General features: G+C 36.6%; 1 protein-coding gene across 2 annotated transcripts in view; it reads left to right on the forward strand.

The window, feature by feature from the left end:
* Nucleotides 1–12,726, forward strand: part of lrch4 (leucine-rich repeats and calponin homology (CH) domain containing 4) — a 47,575-nt gene extending 34,849 nt beyond the window's left edge. The window contains exons 10-18 of one of the 2 annotated variants that reach the window (XM_016289070.1): nucleotides 1,620–1,754; nucleotides 2,201–2,278; nucleotides 2,669–2,720; nucleotides 2,829–2,892; nucleotides 4,168–4,263; nucleotides 4,439–4,536; nucleotides 5,278–5,415; nucleotides 5,620–5,697; nucleotides 12,372–12,726. In XM_016289070.1, coding sequence (XP_016144556.1) covers nucleotides 1,620–1,754; nucleotides 2,201–2,278; nucleotides 2,669–2,720; nucleotides 2,829–2,892; nucleotides 4,168–4,263; nucleotides 4,439–4,536; nucleotides 5,278–5,415; nucleotides 5,620–5,697; nucleotides 12,372–12,545 — 913 coding nt within the window. In that variant the 3' untranslated portion in view covers nucleotides 12,546–12,726. Of the gene's footprint in view, nucleotides 1–1,619; nucleotides 1,755–2,200; nucleotides 2,279–2,668; nucleotides 2,721–2,828; nucleotides 2,893–4,167; nucleotides 4,264–4,438; nucleotides 4,537–5,277; nucleotides 5,416–5,619; nucleotides 5,698–8,404; nucleotides 9,185–12,371 lie in introns of those variants that run through there. The other variant, XM_016289069.1, reaches the window with a different exon arrangement.
* The last annotated feature ends 12,727 nt before the right edge of the window (nucleotides 12,727–25,453 follow it).

Here is a 25,453-nt window from a genome sequence, read left to right on the forward strand (position 1 = left end):
GATTACAATCCGCCATCAAAATGATACATTTAATTATTCCGGCTGCTGTGAGAAAAGGCTATAAACGATTGGCCACCTGCAGGATCCTCACATGCGATAGCCTAGTAGCCGGGACAACTTCTTTATGTTTACAGACGTGATGTAATGACGCAGCGGCATGCTCGAATTTCCCGCGAAAACCTGCCCGTACCACACAAATTAGAAAACATTATTATAAGCTAACCGTTGTGAATCGGGCTAAAGTAAGGCAATAGTTTTGAACACTGGCTGGTTATGTACTTGCTCAAATATTGATTTTGGATCATTTTTAACCAAAAAAAGTTACGGACTGCAGCTTTAAATATATGTACTGCATGTTTCAGCTCAGCACTGAAGCGTGTTCATGCAAGCAGATCATGGTTCAGTTTTTTCAGTGTCTTGGAGTGGCTCGGTTCACAGTAAATGCTGCTTTACACAGAAACTCCATCTGTGCTGTGAGCTTGAGTCTCTTATAACATGGGAACATTATATGAGGCAGCAGCAACCCCCTTTAAATATATTACTTGTTTTATTTAATGCTTTTTTTTTTTTTTTTAGAAAATAATCAACAACAACAACATTTATTATTTTAAAGTCGTACTGAAGGGGTCAAAAAGAGTGAAAATGTGTGCCAAATCATTCAACTCTAAAAGGACACTAAAAATATTCAGAGTAAAAGGTCATTTCAGATTTTAAAAAAATAATATATATATATATATATATATCATTTTATTTAATTACCATAATTCATGAACTCCTAACTGTAAGTGATACCTCAAATCATGTGGCTTGTTGTGGAGAGGTGTGTTATTATGTTTTTAAGCAATCAGACATAAGGTGGGCGATTTAAAATGGACAAAAAATCCCCTTGACTAAATTGACTTCTATTTAGGGACCAGAAAATGATAGATACTCTTTTGACTTGAGTCAGTAAATAATCACCCAGAACACCCTAGAAACTGGACAGCAATGACTAAAAACCACACAAAACACTTCAGCAACAGCCCACAACACCCTTGCATAGTGGTGGTGACTTAATAAAGTGCCGCAATTTCTTCAGAAAAAGTTATATTAAGTTACCTTTTTTGGTGAACATTCTTGAGAAAAAGATTCAAGACAAAAATAAATAAAGACGTAAATCTCACTCACTGTCTTTCAGGATATTTGTGATTGGAGATGGTTCAGACTCCTTTGAACTCCTAACTGTAAGTGATACCTCAAATCATGTGGCTTGTTGTGGAGAGGTGTGCTATTATGTTTTTAAGCAATCAGACATAAGGTGGGCGATTTAAAATGGACAAAAAATCCCCTTGACTAAATTGACTTCTATTTAGGGACCAGAAAATGATAGATACTCTTTTGACTTGAGTCAGTAAATAATCACCCAGAACACCCTAGAAACTGCACAGCAATGACTAAAAACCACACAAAACACTTCAGCAACAGCCCACAACACCCTTGCATAGTGGTGGTGACTTAATAAAGTGCCGCAATTTCTTCAGAAAAAGTTATATTGAGTTACCTTTTTTGGTGAACATTCTTGAGAAAAAGATTCCAGACAAAAATAAATAAAGACGTAAATCTCTCTCACTGTCTTTCAGGATATTTGTGATTGGAGATGGTTCAGACTCCGGCTCACCATCCAGTCCCACTTTAGAAGAGAGAAGGAGACCTGGAAACCTGCTCATCTGGCAGGAGAGAGAGAGAGCCCAACAGCAGAGAGACCGAGCTAGCACGTGAGTGGCTGATGGGATTGAATGAATGTGAAATTCGACACAATGGGTGATATGGCATCAAAAAGAAAAAAATTATAATAATCTGTTAGGCCTTAAAAGCGATAGAACTAACAAGCCTGTTTGCTAATGCATAGCAAGCAATAAAGAATCTTCAAAAGCACATGATGGGTATAAAGTGCATAAACTGGCCTCTTTTATTTCCTTTCTGGTGTTGTATCATCAAAGGCCTTTTGGTTGTAAAGGAAACCACTGTTACCTGCTGTCGCGTGCCTTTACTTCATTAGTATCTTAAAGCACATTTAGAGTCTTGAATCATTGAAAGTATAGCCAGAAGGAGAACATCAGAGGGGCTCTCCCAGAATGCCTGTACTTGTAAGAACAAAGTCTTGTCTGCTTTTCTTCTGTATCAGGAGGCTATTGACTAATAAGCGTTTGATGTCTTACAGTTTGCAGAAGATGACTGTAAAAACAGGAAGTAACTTGGCGATGACGACAAAGCATGGAGGAACAGGAAGTGTTTCAGGGTAAGACAAAATTATAATAATCTGTTAGGCCTTAAAAGCGATAGAACTAACAAGCCTGTTTGCTAATGCATAGCAAGCAATAAAGAATCTTCAAAAGCACATGATGGGTATAAAGTGCATAAACTGGCCTCTTTTATTTCCTTTCTGGTGTTGTATCATCAAAGGCCTTGTGGTTGTAAAGGAAACCACTGTTACCTGCTGTCGCGTGCCTTTACTTCGTTAGTATCTTAAAGCACATTTAGAGTCTTGAATCATTGAAAGTATTTACCTTCGTGAAACGGGCATGGTGTGGTTGTAGTATTACAATTTTGCTTTGTAGCTGTCTAGAAGTTAAAATGCTTTTGTAGTTTGTTTACAGTCAGTTGATTGTTGATCTCTGTGTCCCTCTAGTGGTGATTCTGATAGCAACTCTCCACCCAATGGCCTGAAGCAGAGATGTGCAGTGAGTGCTTCACATTTACTCTGCACCTCCACCTCATTCTGTTAGACATGCTGAAGTGTTTTAATCATACATGAGAGTTTAATGCTTCCTTCTCTCTCTTCCTGTCAGAGTGTAGATCAGGTTTCTCCATCCTCTCAATCGGGGTCTTTACAACGCTCCATCAGTCGCACAGGTACCAAGATGCTTCAGTCGCTTTTAGCTTACATCACGCTATTAATAGACAGTACAAATGAAAAATAGCACTTAAGATCTTTCTTATTTTTTTCTTTTTCTTCATCACTCACGCAGAAGTCACTTTCAAATTAGGCTGCTTTCTGTTGGTCAGTGCTGCAAATCCACATGACCAACTTTTACCTGTTGTGGATCTGCTTGGGAAATTGTTTTGCATTCATGCAAAAATGTAGTTTAATTTATAGGCAGTCCTAGTTCCTGTGAATTAAGTCACTAAAATAATTATAATTAAAATAATTGAATTTACGAGCTGAAAGTTCTTCAGGGATCCCACTTTTTTTTAACCAATTAAAAAAATTTAGATAAAAGTAATTTACCTGACACTTTTCAGTCATGCATTTAGCTTATTTTAATGCTTTTTGTCTTGTTTAAAAAATAAGAGAGATGCCCCCTTGGAAGTTTGCTGAGGCACCCTAGTTTGAAGAAACTGTGGCAAAGAACATGCTCTGTGAAAGACCGTCCTCAACAGTCCCTCAAATGAATTCTATTTTTTATTTTTATTTTTAAATAAACCCTCCAAAAGCACTGTGACCACCAGAGGGCAGTGCGGTTTCATAAGTGCTTTGACACTTTTTGACAGGGATTTGATTGTTGTGCTTGGGTGTTTGTTGTTGTTGTTGTTGTTGTTGAGAGTAATTTAATATAGTTTGTATATAAGTCAAGTCTAGTCTTTTCACCTTTATTTATATACAGTAGTACTTTATACAGTACATATTGTTTCAAAGCAGCTTTACAGTAATAAACAGGAAAATAACAGAATCAGTCATGCAAACTTCATCAAATATAAAACAAATCCACATTCTGCTTTAAAGCAACTCTAACAAGATAATAGTGTAATTATTCTGCTCAAGTCCGTTCAGTAACTGTGTAAAGTTGATCAATTATGAAACAAGTTAAATTCAGCTAAAAGCATCTCTGCTGAAGACAATGATAATATGATAACTGAATATTAAGGGTCTTTGTAATCCTTAACTAAGCAAGTGGAGAGGAACCCAAACTCCATCAGTTAATAGAAATGGAGAAAAAAATCCTTGTGAGAAACCAGGCTCAGCTGGGGGACCAATTCTTCTCTGTCCTAAATAAAATATAATATAGACACAATGTATTGATTACACTTTTGTTTTATTAACGTCAACTGTATTGGTACATACCCAGTCTTAATGAATGTAACTTCAGTATTTAATGAATCATGAATCATGTTTGTATCATGTTCCAGATGCGTCCTCTGCAAAGCCCTGTTCTCCTACAGGTTCTGCTCCCAAACCCAACAGCTTCTTATTCCGCGCATCCTCACGCTGCAACGTCAAGACGGGTACACACACATACACACACACACACACTATGAGACGTGAACCCGGAACCTTTGGGTTATGAGTCCGACTCTCTAACCATTAGGCCACGACAGACAGACGGACGGACGGAAGTCTAGGAATATAGGAGCTATTTTCTTGATTTGGTCAATAATATATGTTGTCTCTTTCTCTCAGGATCAGGAAACAGTTTGGCGGAGTCTGGCCGCAGTGAATCCCGCTCCACACTCAGATCCCCTCGAGAGGAGAGAACAGACATCCTGCAGCTGCGCAAAGTAAAGAGGCATTCTGTATTATTCATCTCACCATCTCTAGCTTTTCTGACACACTTATTTTCAAAAGTTTGGGGTCATTAAGATTTTTTTTAAAAGAAATTAATACTTTTATCAAGGTGCGTAGATTAGATAAAAAAGTGATAGAAAGTTTTTATAACAATGTAATATATTTATTATTTTAAATGAAGGCCTTTTTTTTCTGTTCATTAAATAGTCCTGAAAAAAATAGTATCACAGTTTCCAATATTAAACAGCACAACTGTTTTCAACATGGATAAGAAGAAATGTGTCTTGGTGACAAATCAACATATTAGAGTATATATCACAATCTTAATGTTTTTAATCAAATAAATGCAGCCTTGGTGAGCAAAGAGACTTTGAAAATAAGAACATTTTGATTTCTTAAAAATAAGAAAGTATTTTTACCAATAGCTACATTTTCAGCTCACTAGGAGTGTCCCAAAAAATTTATATATATATATATTTCTATATATATATTGTAGTCCAGTATTGTTTAAGGCTTGGACAGGAGTTTTAAAATGCATGATTTGCCTGATTTTCTCCAACAACATTCAGCTGTTCTATAAGTGATGTGTTCTGATTTGATCTCCGGTGTTTTGAAAAAGTGATGTGTATCTTCCAAGAAAATTCCCTCCAGAGATCTGATTGTTAGGTTTAAAAGTGTATATATATTTTTTTTTTCATCCAAGTAGTCTCACTTTTTCCTTGTCTCTCTGCTAGACTCTGGAGTCACGTCTGAAGATCTCTCTGCCTGAGGATCTGGGAGAGGCGTTGTCCAATGGCACAGTTCTCTGCCAGTTGGCCAATCACGTGCGACCTCGTTCTGTGTCAATCATCCACATCCCCTCACCGGCAGTGGTGAGCTAATACTTAGATCTTATTTTCATTATGGCCAAAACATAATCTAGTATCTCAGAAAACAAGCACTATGCCTGGATCTTTATGTGTAATCCATATTTATCCATATTTGAAGAAGGCTGATCCTGGATCAGCTGGATTACTAGCAGGCTGTTCTTGAAGTGCTTTCTAATTAATGTATGTGCAATATTTCTATCTGTTCAGCCAAAGCTGAGTGCTGCCAAGTGCCGCCTCAATGTCGAAAACTTCATTGCTGCATGTCGTAGACTGGGAGTCCCTGAGGTACACATAAATTTCATCTTTTATTGTTTGCTTCTTTTATTATCCTCCATATTTTGGTCTTCCTGAGATGTATTGTCTGAGCTGTTTGTAAATGAGAAAAACCTACTTTGCCCACTGAAATTTGACTGCAACAGTGTTAAAGCTCTTTCATGTTGTCTTTCAATTGCTTCAAGCTCAATTTGCTCCTTTTTGTGCGCTCTCTTGTTTTATTTTTATCTTATTTATTTATCTTAAAGGGATAGTCATCTCAAGTAGTTAATGTTGTTCCAAAATAATTTGACTTTCTTCTGTGGAACCCCAAAAGAGATGTTTATCAGAATGTCTGAGCTGCTCTCTTCCATATAATGAAAGTATATGGTGACTGGACCCATCAAACTACAAAAAGCACTGTAAAGCATCATATGAGTAGTCCATATGACTCCTGCACTTTATTCTGAGTCATCTGGAATAGATTCATTATACAATAAATTAGTTTTTCAATGAAAGTCTTGCCTTGGCGATTTTGACAGCTGTAATCACCTTTCATTTTCATTGTATGGAAAAGCGCAGCTTGGACATTGTTAGGGTTGCATGATATATATCGAAATGAACTCGATATTGCGGAATGCCTGTGATTTAATAAAATAAACAGATGTGCTGCAGATTTCAGAGTGAAGTGCGTGCAGCCCGTGACATGATTGTTCTGCATCTTACTTCGCAATAAATGAATCAAGCCACTTTGAGACGTTGAAATGCTGTATCGTGAACTGCACGCATGTACAGTAAATTAACAAAGTACTGCGCTTTGGTCTGAAACCCGCAGTGCATATATTTTCTGCAGTCAAACTGGAAATAAAATGAAGATGAATAAATGAAGATGTAAATTAGAGCCCGACCGATATATCGTTTTGCCGATATTATCGGCCGATATGAGCCTGTCGCCAATATATCGGTATCGACGAATATGCCGCTGATATGAAACATTTTTTTACAGAACATATAACGCAGATAAAATGCTTGAAATGGTGTAATTACTTAGTTTGTCCAGCAGAGCGCGCTCCATTGTTTGCTACTGGCGACCTGGATGAAATGCTTTAAAGCTCAAGTCTATGGAAAACCATTGAAACTTTGAACGGCCATATCTTCCGTTCGTGAGATAGTGACACCAGTCAACACTTTCACTTCAGTAAGGAGGTCTCTTGTTCAGGCAGCAGCATTCAAGCGTGGTTTTATTCGACCTTAAGTGCCCTGCGAAGTGGACTTCACATGAAATTCCGCCATGATTCCAGTTCCAAGGGAATGTACACGTTACATTCAAAGGGCATTAAAGTGTGCGAGACATGAATTTATATTGTATTTATTTACAGAGGTATATTATGTCACACTTCACACTTCTCTAGTAAGTTTCGTCTGTGTGTGAAGACAGTAGCGCAAATCCGTGAATGAATGTTCCGAAGTGAAATAAACTTCAACGGAATAAAGTTGAATGGAATTGAATTGAATTAAAGTTGAATAAACTTAAACTTTACTGTTCAGTGCACTGATGTCAGACTCATTTTGGATAATAAAGTTTATTGTTAAATTGTTAAATGCCCTGCCTCCATTAAGTATCTCCGTCACATCATTATAAGTGTTTGATCACCACATTTGAGGGATCATTGCAAAAAATTTGTTTGTGTATATATATATTCTGTTTATGTATATACTGTATTCTAAATATAGTACCAGTCAAATGTTTGGACACAGGAAAGTGTCCAAACTTTTGACTGGTACTGTACTATAATATACACAAAGAATATCGGCCGATATATCGATATCATCCTTTTTTTACTCCCTAATATCGGTATTGGTATCGTCCCCAAAAAACCCATATCGGTCGGCCTCTAATGTAAATATTAGTATAGTAATTGTATACTATAGTTGTACTTTTAAATTATTTAAAACAAATATGTTCCTTATTTTGTTTAATATGTATATTTAATAACAATAATAATCACAGTAAAATATTCTTATTTTATTTATTCTTATTTTATTTTCATATTTTATTTTCAGTGGGAATGTGGCATTCAAAACACACACACAAACACATTTTATATATATATATATATATAATGTGTGTATGTGTGTATATATATATATATATATATATATATATATACATTATATATAAATATACATATTATACATACATACATGCATACCTACATGTGTGTGTGTGTGTCTATATATATATATATATATATATATATATATATATATATATATTTGTTTGCTCTCTTGTTACAAAAATAGGTTTAAGTTGTTGTCTGTAAAGGTTATACTGAAGTGTGAATTTTTTAAGGTTTTCCCAAAACTTTTAGCAATAAAAGGATGGTTTGCGCAAAAAAGTATTCAAAATGCTGATGCACTCATCAACAAAATTTCCCAAATCATTCTAGAATGATTAATCTATTCCAAATGTTTCCAAATATTGCTATTTAAGTAATCTAGTGATAATTTCCTTAATTTTTTATATTACAATTTATATTGTAGAAAAAAAAGAAAGTAAGTTATACATGTTCCGAAAAGAGGTTAGTAAATGATAACAGAATTTTCTTATTTTGGGTAAACTATCCCTTTAAGTGATCCGGCTTTAATTTTGTCTTTGTTCAACAGTGTGTCCAAACTTCTTTGTTTGTCTCCTCTGCATTGTTCTTCCTGTCCTTTTGTCTGTCTCTCTCTTTCTCAGATGGAGTTGTGTTTAGCGTCTGATATCCTGTGCAGTAAGCTACCTGCAGTGCACCGCTGTGTGACGGCGCTCCTGGCAATAGCAGGAGGAGAGGAGGAGGTGAACGAGGACAACTGTGGCACCTCTCCCTCTGTCTCTCCTTCCTCCCCTTTTTCCACCAGCTTCCTGCTCTTCTACTCTCTCCTCATGGCTTTGCTCTATCTGTTCTACTGCCACCTTATAGCATAGTGTGAGCGAGTATCAATGTGTAAATGTAATGGATTTTAAAGTCCATCATCTCTGTACTGTGTACACTGTCACACACACCGTTGACGCCGTCTGATATATATATATATATATATATATATATATATATATATCAGAGCAAATTCCTTACCCATAATGCCTTTGAGCTTACATGTTAAAGCTCCCTACAGATATCTTAAAAGGTTAGTTGTAGGATTTCAGAACTAGTGAAATATTGAAATATATTGCAAATTATCAGACGTCTTGACACCAAAATGCTCATAAACAGCTCATTAATGGCCACATACTGCTTTTTTATAGAGGATGTGGAATTTATCTGTACATAGACATGGTTTCCACTCATGAAGGGCTTTTCCACCTGATTGCCTTAGCATCGCTGTTGATCCCAGGATAGTTTATACACCTTCTAGTGGTCTCTGCAAGGGATCTTGTTATCCTAAGAGTTTTAAAGCACTGGCACAAATTCCCCATCCCAATTTTTTTTTTTTTTTATCTCTTGAAGGGCTTTGAAATGGCTTGTATTTGGTCCTCATTGAAGTGGAAAGTTTAAAATCTGAAAGTGCACCATGTATAACGTTATTGTCTCTCAAAATAAAGAGTCGTTTTTAAAACGAATCCCAATTCCCAAGCCGTTTCATGTTGGTGTCATCATGAAACATTAGCATATTGCCCGCCCACTTGTTGGTCTTTTCACGTTGGTCTGAATGAAAATGCAAATTCATTCTTTGCCACTAGGTGCCGCTTTTTTCCCCGGTAACTGTACACAAAGCAGCACTGCGCTCACAAACGCTGCTTTATCAGGCATTACAGGCATGATGAAGGGAAAATGAGACTAATCGGACCAATTAACGCAGATTAGCGTCACGCAAAGGAGGGGTTTGGAAAAACCAATAGTTTGGGAGTCCTTGTGCAAATAAGGTAAAAATAAATGCATATTATAAGACAATAAAAGTGTTTTTTTGACCTTGCATGCATGTCAAAATATCAAAAATCTAAATATGAACCTTTCATTACCCATAATAGGGGCACTTTAAAATGTTTTTTCAATTCCATTTTTTTTACTGATTGCTAAAAATAATTTGCTTGATAACAGAATTTGAAACGTTGGGCAAAAAAATCAGAAAAATGCTTTTTGAGACTTGTGGACCCTAGCGTCTGCTTGTTTATACTGGACGCTAAGTTTATACACTACCGTTCAAAAGTTTGGGGTTGAAAGAAGTCTCCTGTGGTCACCAAGGCTGCATTTATTTGATCAAAAATACAGTAACTGATATTTTGAAATAATAGAACTGTTTTCCATTTTCAGCAGTCTGCATTATTCCAGTCTTCGGTGTCACATGATCCTTCAGAAATAATTCTAATGCTGATTTGCTGTTCAAAAAACATTTGTTATGATCAGTGTTGAAAACAGTCGTACTGCATATTTTTGTATTTTTTTCATGAATAGAAAGTTCCAAAGAACAAATTTATTTGATAGATATCTTTAATGTGTCATTATTGATGTTGTTACTGTCACTTTTGATCAACTGAATGCGTCTACTAAAAAGGATTCATTTATTTTAAGAATGGTATGCATACAGTTCATGCTCATATAAAATGCAATGTACTGTAAGATTTTTTGATATATAACTGCATGATAGAACTTTTCTTTAGATGAAAATATACTGCCACCCATCAGCACAAACAACTTTACAAACCCAAGGACAAATCAAAGTAACAAAGAAAATAAGTGAGCATTTAAGTGTTCACACACTACGTTAACGCTATTTTACCAGCTATTATTGGTCATATAGTGACAATGGAACTTTAGCTCATTCTTCTTTTCAAACACCATGCTTAGTATTTAAATGCAACAGTTCAGGTTTTGTCTGTAGACACTGATTCTGCAGGAAGTGTTTGAAAGAACTGTTAGGCTGCTTCAAGCATTTGTACAATTAATCAACACTTAAAATAGACGAATGTCATTTCTCTGAGTAAACTGCGTTTTTAAATCATCAGAGACTTTCTTCCTACCACACTTGCCAGTGTTACGGTGTAAATGCACTGATTAGGATGCTATCAGACACAGGTGCAGTTACACTGAAATCATGTGAAGCACCTTATCTGCGTGCAGACGTACCTTCATCAAGAAATTATTTTGCTTACTTCTGTACTTAAAGTGTGTCAAAGCACACTTATGTGCTCATTTGTTTTCGGTTTATTATTTTTTAATTATTTATTAATTAACTGGCCAGCTCATTTTTCACTTTGACATTATAAAGTGCTTTGTGTTCAAAGGGGAGAAGAAGTTGCTAGTTAACCCTATATGGTGTAGCTTTTTCTTGTAATTATGGAACGTTTAAAAAAATGTCTCTACCATTAAAGAAAATCTATTTTAATTTCAGAATTCTCCTATAATTAAATATGTTTATTTTATGAGTTTGTGCACTTGGAACTACAAACTCTTTGTTTATAATACTATTCTGAGGTAGAGTCATCATGCACTCTTATTCATGGCATTTCAGTATTATTAATTTTCTGAGCACATGAATCACATAAATCATAATTGAGTTCTACATAATTATAATTACAAAAAACACTTCCAAATAAAGAAATCCATCACTGCCAATTGCCGTATGGCTGCATTCATATTTTCTCAGTTTACTGTAAAGCTGTATTAGTAAACTTAACAATATATGAGCGTAAACACCCATTTTAACAGAGAAGCAGCAAAAACCCAGATGTTGAAGAAATGTTTTTAATAGGACAATAAGAAGAGCTCTTGAGCATGTGCTGACCCCCAGAAAAAACAAATTACGTGTCTTCAAAACAACATTATTGGCTTCTTTAAAGACTGATTTGAATTCAACAATGCCACATGTCATTGGTTTTTTCTGAAAAGTGCATTGTTTCCATATGGCCACATGGCACAATAGAGGGTTAAAAACATAATACGTTCACACTGTAATACTGCTGCACTTTTATTGTGTTAAAGCAATGAGCTTACTGCAAAATCCGATGTATACTGCATGTGATATACATCTTGAATATGGTAATAAAAGCCTTTTATCAAATGCAACTCGTACATAATCTATATTTAATGTATACGGTTAAGGTTGACTGAACTTAATAATTGGAATGCATGATGGATTTTCAAGATGGTGAAGTGCTGGCTTGTTATGCTCCATTCACTGTACTCCACCCTGGGATGAAATGGCATCCTCTCTGTGAAGTGCTATAACTGCGTGGCTACGTCTCTGAGAGACAGAGTCTTAAACGACACTGCTGTGTGATGGCTTCTGCAATTCAAAGAAATGATTTTGCTATCAAGTGCTGTGCTGCATGCATTGCCTGCCCTTCCTATGTCATGTGTTTCAGACTGTCACAAGTGCCTCTTGTTGCCACTTTACTTATGTGATCATGTCTGCTTCTGAGGAGTATCTTGCATGTTGTGGGTCCTTGAGATGACAGATGGGAGTTGCATGTCTCAACCATCCTTAGGTGCATGGAAAGCTTTTAATATTGAGGTCTAGGATCTTGCTTGTCTAAACTGAGTGCACTTCACCCTTTAGCATCTCCTCTTAGAAGCATATATTGCAGATTTCAGGGCATGCAATACAAGAAGCAATGTTCCTAGAGCCGTCTGATTATGCCAAGATGGTTTATTGCTTATTTTATTATCTTTTTTTTTTGTGTAAATAAACTTATATTGGTATTCTTTTTTATCATCAAATCCCACTAGGACACACTGTGTCCCCCGCAGCTGATTCTGGAGGAAGAGGGGCTCACTCGCATCGGTCAGACCATTCAGACACTTTTGGAGTTGCCCACGTCAGGTGTCCGTCGCTCATCCCGTCAGGACCCCTCAGGGCTTCCTCTTCAATCCACGACTCAAAATCAAGATGCCGCCTCCTAGTGATCAAGTGATTATTTCCAGCACATTTCAGTTGCACAATGTATTTTTTTTTTTTTATGTTCGAAATTTTGATCAGGAGCCATCATGTAATAATACCAGCTTGTTACAATGCATGTACAGAGAGGAGTTTATGTAAATTGCTTGCACAAATTCTTTTTTGACTATTGAAACAGACGAAATCAAGGACAATAAAGCAAATTTAACTTAAAACTGCTTGTCTGTTACATATTTATGCAGAATATATAAGACACGATGCAAGACGTTACCTAAATGAGCCTCTTTACTGAGGTAGTTGGCCGTTCTTGTGTAATAATTTTGTTGGTGCTTCCTCATAATTGAAAATTAATTACGTTTGTAATCTCAGCTTTATTACAATGCAAATTTAATTGGTTTTTCACAGGTAATTACTCTTGCATAGCGGCAAAGGTGGCAGTAAACCTGTGATAAGCTAACAACAGCTCTTGGGCTCAGATTGTGAAATTTTGTGCAGATTTGGAGTGTCGGACAAACAATGTGGCTCCCTATAGCTCTGCCACGGCACCCTTATTTAGCAATAGCTGTGTGTCAAATGATCTATTTAATTTGTTGTGAATTAAAAAGTAGTTTAAGAGTGTAGCGAAAAAAACTGAAACAACCTTTTAACCTCTTTGTTTTATTTCAAATCAGTGACTGGAATAAAAATGTGAGAAAATGAATCTCTCCACCTTACACAGTTGGGAATAAAGTGAGTTGATTATCTAACTTATTATACTAAATAAAGCCTAAAAACCTAAATTGCTTAAATAGCGTGACTCAGCAGCTCAATCCACAGGGCTTCAGTGGGAAGCGGTCTGGATTCTGACGTGACTCTAAAACACTGAATTTCTTGTGTTTGAGTCATTAATGTTTTGTGTAACTACCATGTTTCATGACTCATTGAGTCTCTCTTATGTTACCGGATCACAGTCAGATATTCTGATCTTGAATTTCTTGGTATAGTTTGTAATTGATTGGTCTCTCAGTTTCTGCACAACATTCAGACCCTGAAACAGCAAAACAACCCACACCATCATACTTCTGCATTAGCATTACATCACAGCTGGGATGAGGTTTAGCTTTTAGTACACAGTGTTCTGTTTTCCAGGAAGATACTGTTTACATCCAACAAAAGGGTAGCATCTGACTAATTTTGCTGCTTCTGACAAGTGACAATGTATATGTTATTTAGATGTCAAGCTTTGTCATCAACAACAAATGTATAGATTTTCATCCCTTTTGAAAGATGCATTTGTTATCCCAACCCTTCACAATTACTGTATATGATTAGTTGCATATTATTTGCATATAGCCTTTTTTCTTCCTGCTATCCTCAAACCTGTCAGACCTGTAGCCCACTAGCTGAGATGCACTGATCTAAATTAACATTACGCCTATTAACTATCTTCAAGAGACTATGAGTAAGAGCATGAATACCAACCTACAGATCCTTGATTTACTGTGCTATTTTTACAGTGGTAATTAAACTGTGGAAAGCAGCTAATTTACTCTGTAGGAGATTTTTATTTAGTTGTCACAATTTTTTTACTTAAAGGGGTCATATGATGCGATTTCAAGTTTTCCTTTCTCTTTGGAGTGTTACAGGCGGTTCGTGAATAGATAAGATCCCTAAAGTTGCAAAGACTAAAGTCTCAAACCCAAAGAGATATTCTTTATAAAAGTTAAGACTGGTCCACGCCCCCCTAAAACACCTCGTTTAAACACGCCCCCACATATCTACGTCAGGATGTGGGAAGATTTGCATAATGCCGCCTAAATGTTCACACAAAGAAAGAAGGCGTAACTTTATTGTTGCTGCCACCGCCGCCATGTTGTGAAGATGCTGTGTGTTTCGTTGTGAAAGCGAAACTACTTTGTTTGGCCTTCCAAAAGTGGACACAACTAGAAATCAGTGGTCAAGTTGCATTTACAACACTGTTCCAGAACACTTCAACCCAAATATTCAGATGTGTGCAGCACATTTTATGGAGGATTGTTTCCTGATCCTGGAGAGTAGACTACAATGTCGACTGATCTGACTCACCGTCTGTAAGTAAGTTTTCATATTTAAAGAATTTGCCACTGATGATTCAAATGCAAGTTTTGAGCAGTGTAGAGTAGCGCTTGTTGTTTGTCGTTTCTCCGATCACAAATGCAGACATGGTTTTATGTTTACGTGGTGCGATGCAACACGTAAAAACACAGTATAAGTCATTATAATCAGTAATTATGTCCCCACTGGATGCAACAAATGCCTCGTTTATAATGGGTTTTATTGGTTTTGTCTCATTGCGCTGGGACACGGCATCACAATATGGTAAAAGGTGTAACATTTCCGTCACACGCTTGAGGTATTCGGCCAATCACAACACACTGGATAGCTGGCCAATCAGAGCACACCTCGCTTTTCGATGAGCTTTGTAAAAATCGACGCATTTCAGAAAGGCGGGGCATTGAAGAGAAACAATAATGTACTGTATGTGGAAAATAATTTTTTTTGAACCTTAAACCGCATAAACACTTTTCATTACACCAAATACACAAAATAATGTTCTTTTAAGCAGCATCATATGACCCCTTTAAGTGAGTTTTCCTCAGGGTAGAGTTTTAGAAGGTCATTCTCTGTATAGACATACATACCTAAAGTCTAGAAAAAGCTATTGAATGTTTCTACCGCTGTTGCTCAGGAAAAAAAAATGTGGTTCAATGAACACTTAAACTGGCTGTTTATTGATATTCTTATTGACTGCATAGAGAAGACAGATTTTTATAGCTTTCCACAAAATTTAAATAGAAAAACAGACAAGGTAACAAAAATAAATTATAAAAATAATTAATTGATCAATTATATAAAATAACATTCAAAACAACATGTACAGAATTTGACAACCAAAGTGATTTTTGTCACGTTGTTTCTGCAGTATCTTACAGGAGTTTTCTCCTTGCTCTCCATGGATATCTGGAGACAATAACACATCTATTAACATTTACGTTTCACTTGTGAGTGGTATTTCACTTGTTTAGCTTTAATGATCATTCATTTTCACCAAATATTATATGTTGCCTAATTCAAAAACGGGTGCTGAATAGTGTTTTTTAGTCTTTTGATACTTTGTACTGTATTATGCCAAATGTACTTTCCAATGCTCTTATACTTGGTTTCTTGAAAGGTAATGGCATCTTAATAAATATAGGGTGCAATGTGACTAAAAGCTTTATGATCAGAGGTAATAAACATTATTCATTAATAAATAGATATGCTGAGAAAATACTTGATTGTTTGTCAGTTTTGTTGAATGTGATTGACATATGTCTATTCTAACATCTCAGCTTCCAGGTGTCCATTTTCTGAAAGCAGACTAAAAAGTCCTTATAAAACACTTAATTAAGAGGTTCTGAAATACCAGAGATGATTATATGAACAGACAACTGATACACCATTTGCTGAAGTGGCTATTTTGAACAAGTATGTGCTTAAATCCACTCAAAACCACCCATATCAAAAATATTTGTACATGAAAATGTTGCAAACTAGATCTGCACTGTAGTGTCTGAAGTGTGGGGTTAAAGACTCTTGATGTATTTATTCTTACATCAGCTTTAATGGAAAAAGTATTATTTTGCCTATTTACACAAATTAGCTGCATTAATTTTCAGTATGCATATAAAAAAAGAGAAATAAGTTCCCACTTTTAAGAATGGGTTTTAACCCCATTGTACCCTATTTGAACTTTCAGCGCACCAGTATAAGCCACATAAGTTGATAACATACTCCATACCTCTGTCATGAAAACAGCTGAAGAAGAAAGAGTTCCCCAGCAGACTGCAAGAGTCTTTTTGTGACACTCAGGGGGGGGAGATGAATCTGAGAAGTGACGCATCTGAGCTGCTATCCAAAGGATTGAATGTCTGATTCAGAGTTTGGGTGAGAAAACCACAGCTATTGAGATCAGTTCAGTTCTGCCACTCTTCAGCTTTTGAGCGAGAGATTTTTATGTTTCTAAAACGGCAAACTGTCACTTACATTCCGCTTTGGCTTTCAAAAGCACACAAATTCACATTTGGCACCGAAGCAATAGCAGTAACAACAACGGAAAATTGTTGGAAATTCCACAATCTACGCCATTGGATATAATGTAGCCGCGAGTGAATGGCTGACAGGCTCTATAGGCCTAGTCCTCATATGCTATTTTACATTCAGACTCAAATAGAGCTCTGCTGAGTCCAAAAGCTGAGCTGTACTGTGGTAGGCATACCAAATTGATTACAGGCGGCCTGCATCAATTATTAATGCAAGCACTTTCTTCAAAGTGCATCTTTAATGTCGAGTGCAATACTCCTAGACTCACCTGACCAACATCAACAACAGCTCAGCCCAGACCAAGATCGGCTCACTTTCGCAGGCATGTTGCCAGATGTGACCTTGACGTTGCTGTAATGGGAAGTTTTTGCACACAATCGGCAGAATCAAAGAACAGCGGGATCAATAGTTAAACATAAATTGTGCTTTGATGCCTCAATACTGTTGATGGTTTCCCCCCAACAAATGTAATTAAAATCAGAGTTAAGTGCCCTGTTTGCTGGCCGCTGAGGAGCTACTGCTGTTTCAATTTATAAGCAGCGACGCGCTCGACTCTCATGTCCGACCCGATATGCAGTGACATTTCTAGGTTGTAATTTGTTCTACATTCTTGTATCATGTTCTGTTCCGTTGAATTGAATGCTACTGCCTAACATTACGTTTCAATTACACTTTGTCCCATTGTTCTGTGCTCGACTCAATTGGATTACGCTCTATTGAATTACCTCTTACTCAGTTCTATTTCATTCTGCCCTTGTCTTATGAAGTTAAAGAACAGACTGTGGCCTCCGGTGCTATTGACTCACCAATGATCTAGTCACATTATCATGGACATGTTTCAGAGCATATGGCTCTATGTAAGAGGCTGTAACCTCTCCAAGTAGCTTTTTAACAGGGTCTTTCTTTTCTTGTTCATCCGTTTGTGCGCGTGGCTTTGTGGGATACGCTATAAAGTGGAGCAGAATCAAGTTTAATGCTGTTTAATTTCTTATCTGTGCTGAACTGCTGCATCTGTTCGGTCATCAAAGTTTTGAAGATCCTGAGAACAATAGTCAGCAAAAACAGTCCACTTTCTGTGTTCTGGCAAGAACTGTTCGATGTGTTCGATATAATAAACGAAGTTAAATGAAATGAAATTAAAAGTAGCTAGTTTTAAACATCAAATGTCTGTCTCTCCCCCATAAAAAAGGTAATATTGGCCTGTTCCACATCAGAGATCTTGACCTTGGATCTAAAAACGTGACCTTCTTGACTAGTGACTAAAATCAGAGAATTATCATAGGTGGACCTACTTTAGTTAACATAACTACGAGAAATACTACTAAAGCATTTATTAATCATAGTTAATACATAGTTATACATTATCAAAAGTTGTATCTGTTACTATTATTTAATGAACCTGAGTTAATGTGAACTAACAATGTCTACGTTTACATGGACATCAGTAATCTAATTATTTACCTTATTCTAAATAAGACAATATTATGATTAAGGTGTTTACATGAGTTGATTTTAGAATATTCCTTTCATGTTCCCGTTTTACATGTTATAGTATATAATTCATTTAATGGCACACGTCATTACGTCACCACGCGACGCCATCCGACATCCCCTCTGGAATTTCACCTATAAACATATAGTTCGTCTTCATTATGATGGCATATACAGTTTTGGGTGTTTCATTTTTAATTTACTGAAAGCTTCAAGTGCAGTTAATTATTTGTCATGCTATACATGCAAACAGACGACGGCGTTGTTGAAGCCATTCTTTTGTTTGCTATCGAACGGTTGAGCACTGCCGTGTGTGTATCCTGTCGCAAAATGCGGCGAAAAGTCCTACACGACGGTAATAATGTGATTAAGGTGTTTACATGTCTTTACTGCACTTCAGTAATGTGACTAAAATAGGAATAGGCCTACTCCACATGTCTTAATTCGATTAGTGTTTACTTCGATTATGACTTTAGCCAGATTAAGGTAGGCCTAATCCAAAATCTCTGTTTACATGGTAGATTCTTAATCAGAGTATTGTCTTAATCGTATTAAATCGTATTATTGTTGTCCATGTAAATGTACTGAATGAGTAGTTTTACTTTTATTTCCTAATGTACTAAATACTAAAGAATAATCAAGAATAAATAAATAGTACATAAAATATAAATAATGAATACAAATATTTAAATACATAAAAACACTATAGCCTATTGATATTGTAGCAATATCAACATATTGCTAATGCATTAACTAATGTTAAGTAATTGAATCATATTGTGAAAAAGAAAGAATATGTATATTTTAATAGGCCTATTTATTTAATTGATTTTTAGCTAGAAAATAAACTAACACAAATGAGGTTTTAACCATTGTATTACCCTGTTCGTTGAAAGTGTCATACAGTAAATGTTGTTTTATTTTTTAACATAACATTAAATCACACCGACTGCACAAGCATTTTTAGTGTCCTGTTTTATTAAAGAGGGAATAGGTGCTGATATTGAGAGTGGGTGATTCAGTCCTATTTTCTACTACACTGCTCGATTTCTTCTCCTGACTTAACAGCTCCTTTACCTTTTCCTATATAATTAATCACACACCATCTCCCATAGACATGAGAGGGATGGACTCAGGGCATGTAGGAGAGTGAGAAACGAAATTTAATTAAAACCAATACAATGCAATGTACACGAGCACAGCGTGAGAAGTGCCTGCTCAGCAGACTGAATATGGCCACGACACTGAGCAGGATTCATTTCAAGTAAAAACAAAAATTGAAGCGGAAAGACTGCTCGTCAATTTAGAGGGATGAGTGTTTCTGCTGACAGCAGAGTTTCAGTTCCTCCCTGCCCTAAAATGTACCAGCCGCAGCTGTCAGTGGAGCTTTATCGGTCCATATGAGGGGGTGAGGCAGGTCTGACTGTGTGTAATGAGCTGCAAATCAAACAGAAGCCTCTCTAGGGTTTGAGATTCAGTTGTAGAGAGCCACCGTTTCATGCAGGTGGAGTCATGTGGTACTACAATCCAGCAGCGCTTCACTTGAACATCTTAGAGCTCAACACCTCACAGGTTATTGGGCTGTTTTGACCCAGCGGATGGGTTAAATGTTGAACCCAACCTTCTGGGTAGTAACCCAACCGCTGGGTCAAAACAACCCAATTGCTGGGTTTGTCCCTATTTTACCCAGCACTGGGTTGTATTTAACCCAGCATTTTTTAGAGTGTAGAAATAAAATTTAAATACGCTTTTCAAGGCCAAACTCTCTGCTGTAGCCAGGTCCGAAAAAGATGTTTCCACCAGTTGTGGGACATTATAAATTGTTTCTTCTGTCATTAAAATCATACATTCTACATTCATTTCTGTTATAAATATAGGGAAATATGCATTCCAAATCATCCAATTGTGATGACTACAAACCAGACTTGCTGTACTTCAGCAATAAAGATTAACTAGGACTTCATGATTTACAAAAATGTACAATGATAATGATTCCATACAAGTTATGCTGAGTTTAAGAGAATGCATTGATTGGTAAGATACGCAAGTGGTTCATTTGAGACATTATCACTTTTCCAATGCTATTTCACAACAAGTGTGTACGTATTTTATGAGGTGGCTCCTACGAATTCACCACCTCGTAAAATATGTAAAATTTTTCACAAATCATACGAATTCGTATGAGGTCAATTTGTACGAATGACCACCCCTAAACCTAGCCCTCACAGAAATCATACAAAATCGTGAAAGGGAGGTCGTCTGAATTAGCCACCTCGTAAAATATGTACAAATTGCCATGAGATTGGGTTGCACTTTTCACAGGAAAAGCACATGAATTTCTGTTTTTTTGTTTTTTAATAAGCCCGTTTAAAAATTTTAACAAGAAGACACGTTTATGGACTAAATCTAAACACTAAATTAGTCTTTAGTGACAGGTTTTCATAGTAGTCTAATGTAAGAGCAAACCAGTTTTAAATTATAAACAGTTTTATAATACCAATACCATTTAGATAACTTGTTTGTCATTGTTTTTGCATCAGTTTTGCACAGAAATCACACACTTAATCTTTAATTTTTTTAATTACAACATTATTCCTTTTTACAACCATTATTCTCATTTAGAATTCACTGTTCACTGCAAATCTCTGTTGATTTTAACCTGATGTAAAGAATTAGACCTGATGTAAAGTCTGCCATAAAGTGAGGACGGCCACAACAACATGGTGTCTTTACTAAAAAGGTATAACATATTTTATGTACCAAACGCAAAATCACATACAGCACAGTACAACAAATGAAACAATCCAGGCATTAAACAAAACAACATCTTTGGCACTTGACAAATAGATGATAGTCAAACAAAAAATGTAAACAAGACAGATGCATAGCATTAAAAAGCAACAACAATTAAGTACAAAAATTGCAAGGTGATAAAAAGTCAAGTTTTGGCAATGTGATGGTCTATCCAAAACGTTCTCAGTCTGCATGTTTTTCATGCAAAACCGCGTCATCTCCGCTGTGCCCGGCTGTATTTGAGCGCCGGTTTGCGAGGCCTCATCCAGGGCCCTAGCACCATGCTCTTCCATCCCTTGTGAGACAGCTCACTATAGTACCAGTCGCCAAGGGTCCTTATTTAGTGCAAATAGGCTGGCTGCAGTCTTTAAGAATGAATTCTGCAAGCGTCATTTTCGGAAAGCGGATGGAACTATGAGTGGTTTGGGTCCTGAAACAGGTCTGAAAGAAAAAAAAATATCGGTTAGATATACACTAGAACTTTTTTGCAAGTTGTCTGCTGTACTGTTATAACAATCTCACTGATTTACAGAAATATCACACATTTGTCTTATTTCTGATCATATAAAACAGCAACCTTGAGTTCCTCCTAAAGTGTGTGAGCTCCATATTCTCCCTATATTCATATTATATAAGATTTTGTCCAAACGTTTAATAAAAACAAATATTTCTGACTATTAGTTTATACGTCAGGCTTTGCAGGGTTAAAACTGTTGTAAAAGCAGAAAGATCTCTCAAGATCCTTCAATTTAAAGACTTTACACTGTTAAATTAATGTTTTTCCAAGGTTGACCATCACTTCAAATGAACCTTATACCTTTCTTTTTGTGTGAAAAACCACAATATAAACGTGATATCCTGCTGAGCCTGTCAAAATGAAATGCCGTTTTCAGCATATACAGTCAAATCCTCAGAGTCTCACCGGTATGTGTTGAAAATGAATGTGTCTTTTTATCACAACATAATACTAAGATGCTGCCGCCACTGGGAAGCTACGAACAGATTTATCTTCACAAGCTGAGATTCGGTTGTTCTTAGATTGGAGGAGCATGTAGGGCTGGAGACAAGCAGAAACGAGGCCTGGATGTATGTAGGTGCAGTTATTTCTTAAAATAAGTGCTAGACAGCTGCGTTTGAGAACTGATAGCGGACTAGCATTGATGTGAAGACTCGAGAGAAAAGCAGATTTCAACTTGAAAAATTCACTTCTTACAAGATTCCATTGGGGCATGTGTAATTTCCCATAAAACCTACTACTGTGTAGACCTTTTTCCTGAGTAAACGATGAGCGCCACCATTACGAATTCTAACTTCCGATTGGATGCTCTTCCGGTCTCCATAGGAACCCATTCAAATAGCGCCCATCTGTTTTTAATGTAGCTAACGTCGGCAGCTTCGTGTAATCTACACACTCATTAAACTTTGAGGAGTAAGGCACTGGCAAATGACAGTCATCGCGACACTGTAAAGTGATGGCGCTATGGAGCCATGTGCTTTTTAAAAACATTTTAATAGGTAGGTTTAACATTAGATTATCAGCTCGGAATATACGCTAATTTGACTAGAAACACTGGAGACCGGAAATGTAAAGCATCCTTCCAGTTAAGAGTAAGGCGTGACTTCAGGAAAAACGTCTATATGAATGAGTAAAACCCAGTCCAAATGTTTGATGTGTTGTCCTATATTTACTGCATTCAAGAACAGGTAGTGAGGGGAAACGAATTCCATAAAATATCCAAACCGCACGCTTCACCACCCACTGTTCGGCATGCTTATTTGTATCTAACATTGCCTCTGATCCGTTTGGTCTGGCAAAGAAAAACAAAGCATCAAATAATTAGAGCAGACAGACTCTCACTCATTAGGACTGCCTTTCTTATTGGGGAGTAACTGTTCAGTCAACTGCTACAGTTAGTATGCTAATCAGCTAATGATTTCACAATTTACATATTTTGGTGTGAGAATAAGCTACAAATAGTGAGTGTTTCATACTTACATACTACTGAATTGAGGAGATTCCCCACTTTCATGTTAAGCGCTTTGAGTACCCAGAAAAGCGCTATATAAATGTTACTAATTATTTATTATTATTATTTATTATTACTGTTGTCACCAACTTGGACAGCTTTAACCCTTACATTCATTAGCTCCACCCAACAGGAAGTCAGCCATTTTGGATTTTGTGAAAAGGGCATGCAGTGAACTTCTAAATACTCCTCCTTGGGGATTTGTGTGATTGTCATTAAACTTGGTAAACATGATGCCAAGACAATAGGTATGTTTACATTCACTAATTTTGTTAATCCAAATCAATTCAATATGATTTTAGATTCTGAAATTCTGTTTACATGAACCGTATACATTGCAATTCAATTAACATTTTCGTTCTCATGTGCATTCTGTATTCAAACGAAACTTTAGCGCATAAGAAAGGACCCTGTCAATACCGTCACAACATTTTTGGAGTTAACTTCAGCATTGTATTACTGCCTTGATTACTAAGGGAAAGCTGACAAATATATCAGAAGGGTTACATGGGCAATTACATAAGCAAGTAAATATTCAGTTTCTTCCACTGACCAGTTTGTAAGATGTAAGTAGTCTTCAGACTTATGTGCCCTCTAGAAGCTTGCGTTCTGCAAGTGAACAGCGTATTATTGTGTCATCCCAAAGAGGCACAAAATCACTTTCACGGACTTTTACATTAACTGTTCCCTCCTGGTGGAATGACCTGCCCAACTCAGTCCGAGCAGCTGAGTCCTTAACCATCTTCAAGAATTGGCTAAAAACACACCTCTTCCATCGTTATTTCACCCTCTAACCAGTGTTGCCAATTCCGCAGGAAAACCGGTTGTTTTTCACATCCGCGGGTTGAAGCGACCCCAATAACGTGATATTTAGCCCCTGCGATGCAAATTTTACCAGGGGAACCTCGACCAAAAAACATGTATTTAACCCCCCAAGCACGATTTTTACTGGGGGAACCCCCTCGAAACGTCATTGGGCTAGCTTTGAGTAGCAATTGGCCGGGTTTTGTTGTGAAAACCTGGCAACTCTGCCTCTAACTCTAGCAGTCTCTATTCTAATGCTATTCTTTAAAAAAAAAATTGCTCCTTTTAGACTTGCACTCTATTCATTTACTAACGGCTTGTTTTCTAACACTTTTTGATTGGAAAATACCAGATCTACTCCACACAAATTCATACGAATTGAGCTCAGTCAGATTGACTTGTGTTTCCTTGAAGGCTTTTCAATCCTATTGAGCCATCACTCAATAAATAACAGATTATATGGGCGCATGTAAATGTAGCTATTGAGGATGCAAAATTGTGAACAGAAAGGTTCTTGCCATAGTGAGTGATTAAATAAACGTCAAAACAGGGACACAGGAAGAGCCCAATACAGGTCTATTCTAAGGCCCTGTTTACACCTGGTATTAAGATGAGATTTGGTCGATCTGATCACAACAAGACAATGCTCAAATACAAGGGTAAATGGGGTATAAAATGTTTTGAGCTTGTCCACTTTCAACCACTTCCAGAGGTAGTCGAAAACACATTCGATCGGATTGTTCTCGTAATGTGATCGCTCATGTGTTTGGTATGAAGGCAAAAAAATGTCAATGTTGTCTTACCAGTCCTGATTCTAAAAAAACCCCACAGCATTCTACATTGTTTTGTTGCTATCAGCAGAAATGAAAGCTGCAGCTCTTCTTTCACGTTCTAATGTACAGTACGTTATTAGAAGTTGATATTCTGACCATATTTTTTTTCCAAGCACAGTTTACCAATTCCAAACCACATCAGTCTTAATAACTAGTATTAATTTTGTATTTAATCATTTATAAGTGATATATATAATTGTCCATGAAGGCTTGAAGTGAAAAACTTCTCATAGTCAGGTGTGCTTAATTATTAAGCAGGTATTCGTTATAGATAAAATGAGCCAAAAAAAGAGATTTAACTCAAACTGAAAAGTCAAAAATTATTAAATGCCCATGAGAAATATTCAAAACTAATACAATAAAGAAATTGCAAGGTTAAGGCATGACCACTGGACTGCAAAATGCTCACTGGATCAGAAAACACAGGTGGAGAAGAAAAGACACATGGTAACTGCAAAATAATTTAGGTGAAGAATTAGGTGTGAAACCATCAGGAACCATTTAGTCTCCAGTTCCACCATTTTCCAAAACTGCAACCTGAGTCTCCAGAGGTTAAAGGTGTCAGGTTCTTAGAGACTTTGCTTGGGTAAAAAATCCTAAAAAAAGACCCTCACTTAATAAGAATAACACGCTGAAGTGTTGTAAAATAATGTACATGAAGACTGATTTTTATAGGCTTTATAGACATAAGTTGAGAGAGACTCTTAAAGGACCAGCACCACATCCTCTTGTACCACTCTTTCAATAATTTTTAGTCCATCTCCTATCCAGAAAAGTCTGAGAATCTGACACCTTTTACTTCTGGAGACTCAGGTTGCAGTTTTGGAAAATGGTTGAACTGGAGACTAAATGGTTCCTGATGGT

This window comes from Sinocyclocheilus grahami, unplaced genomic scaffold (assembly GCF_001515645.1).
Source record: "Sinocyclocheilus grahami isolate Dianchi unplaced genomic scaffold, SAMN03320097.WGS_v1.1 scaffold240.1, whole genome shotgun sequence".
Classification (NCBI taxonomy): Eukaryota; Metazoa; Chordata; class Actinopteri; order Cypriniformes; family Cyprinidae; genus Sinocyclocheilus; species Sinocyclocheilus grahami.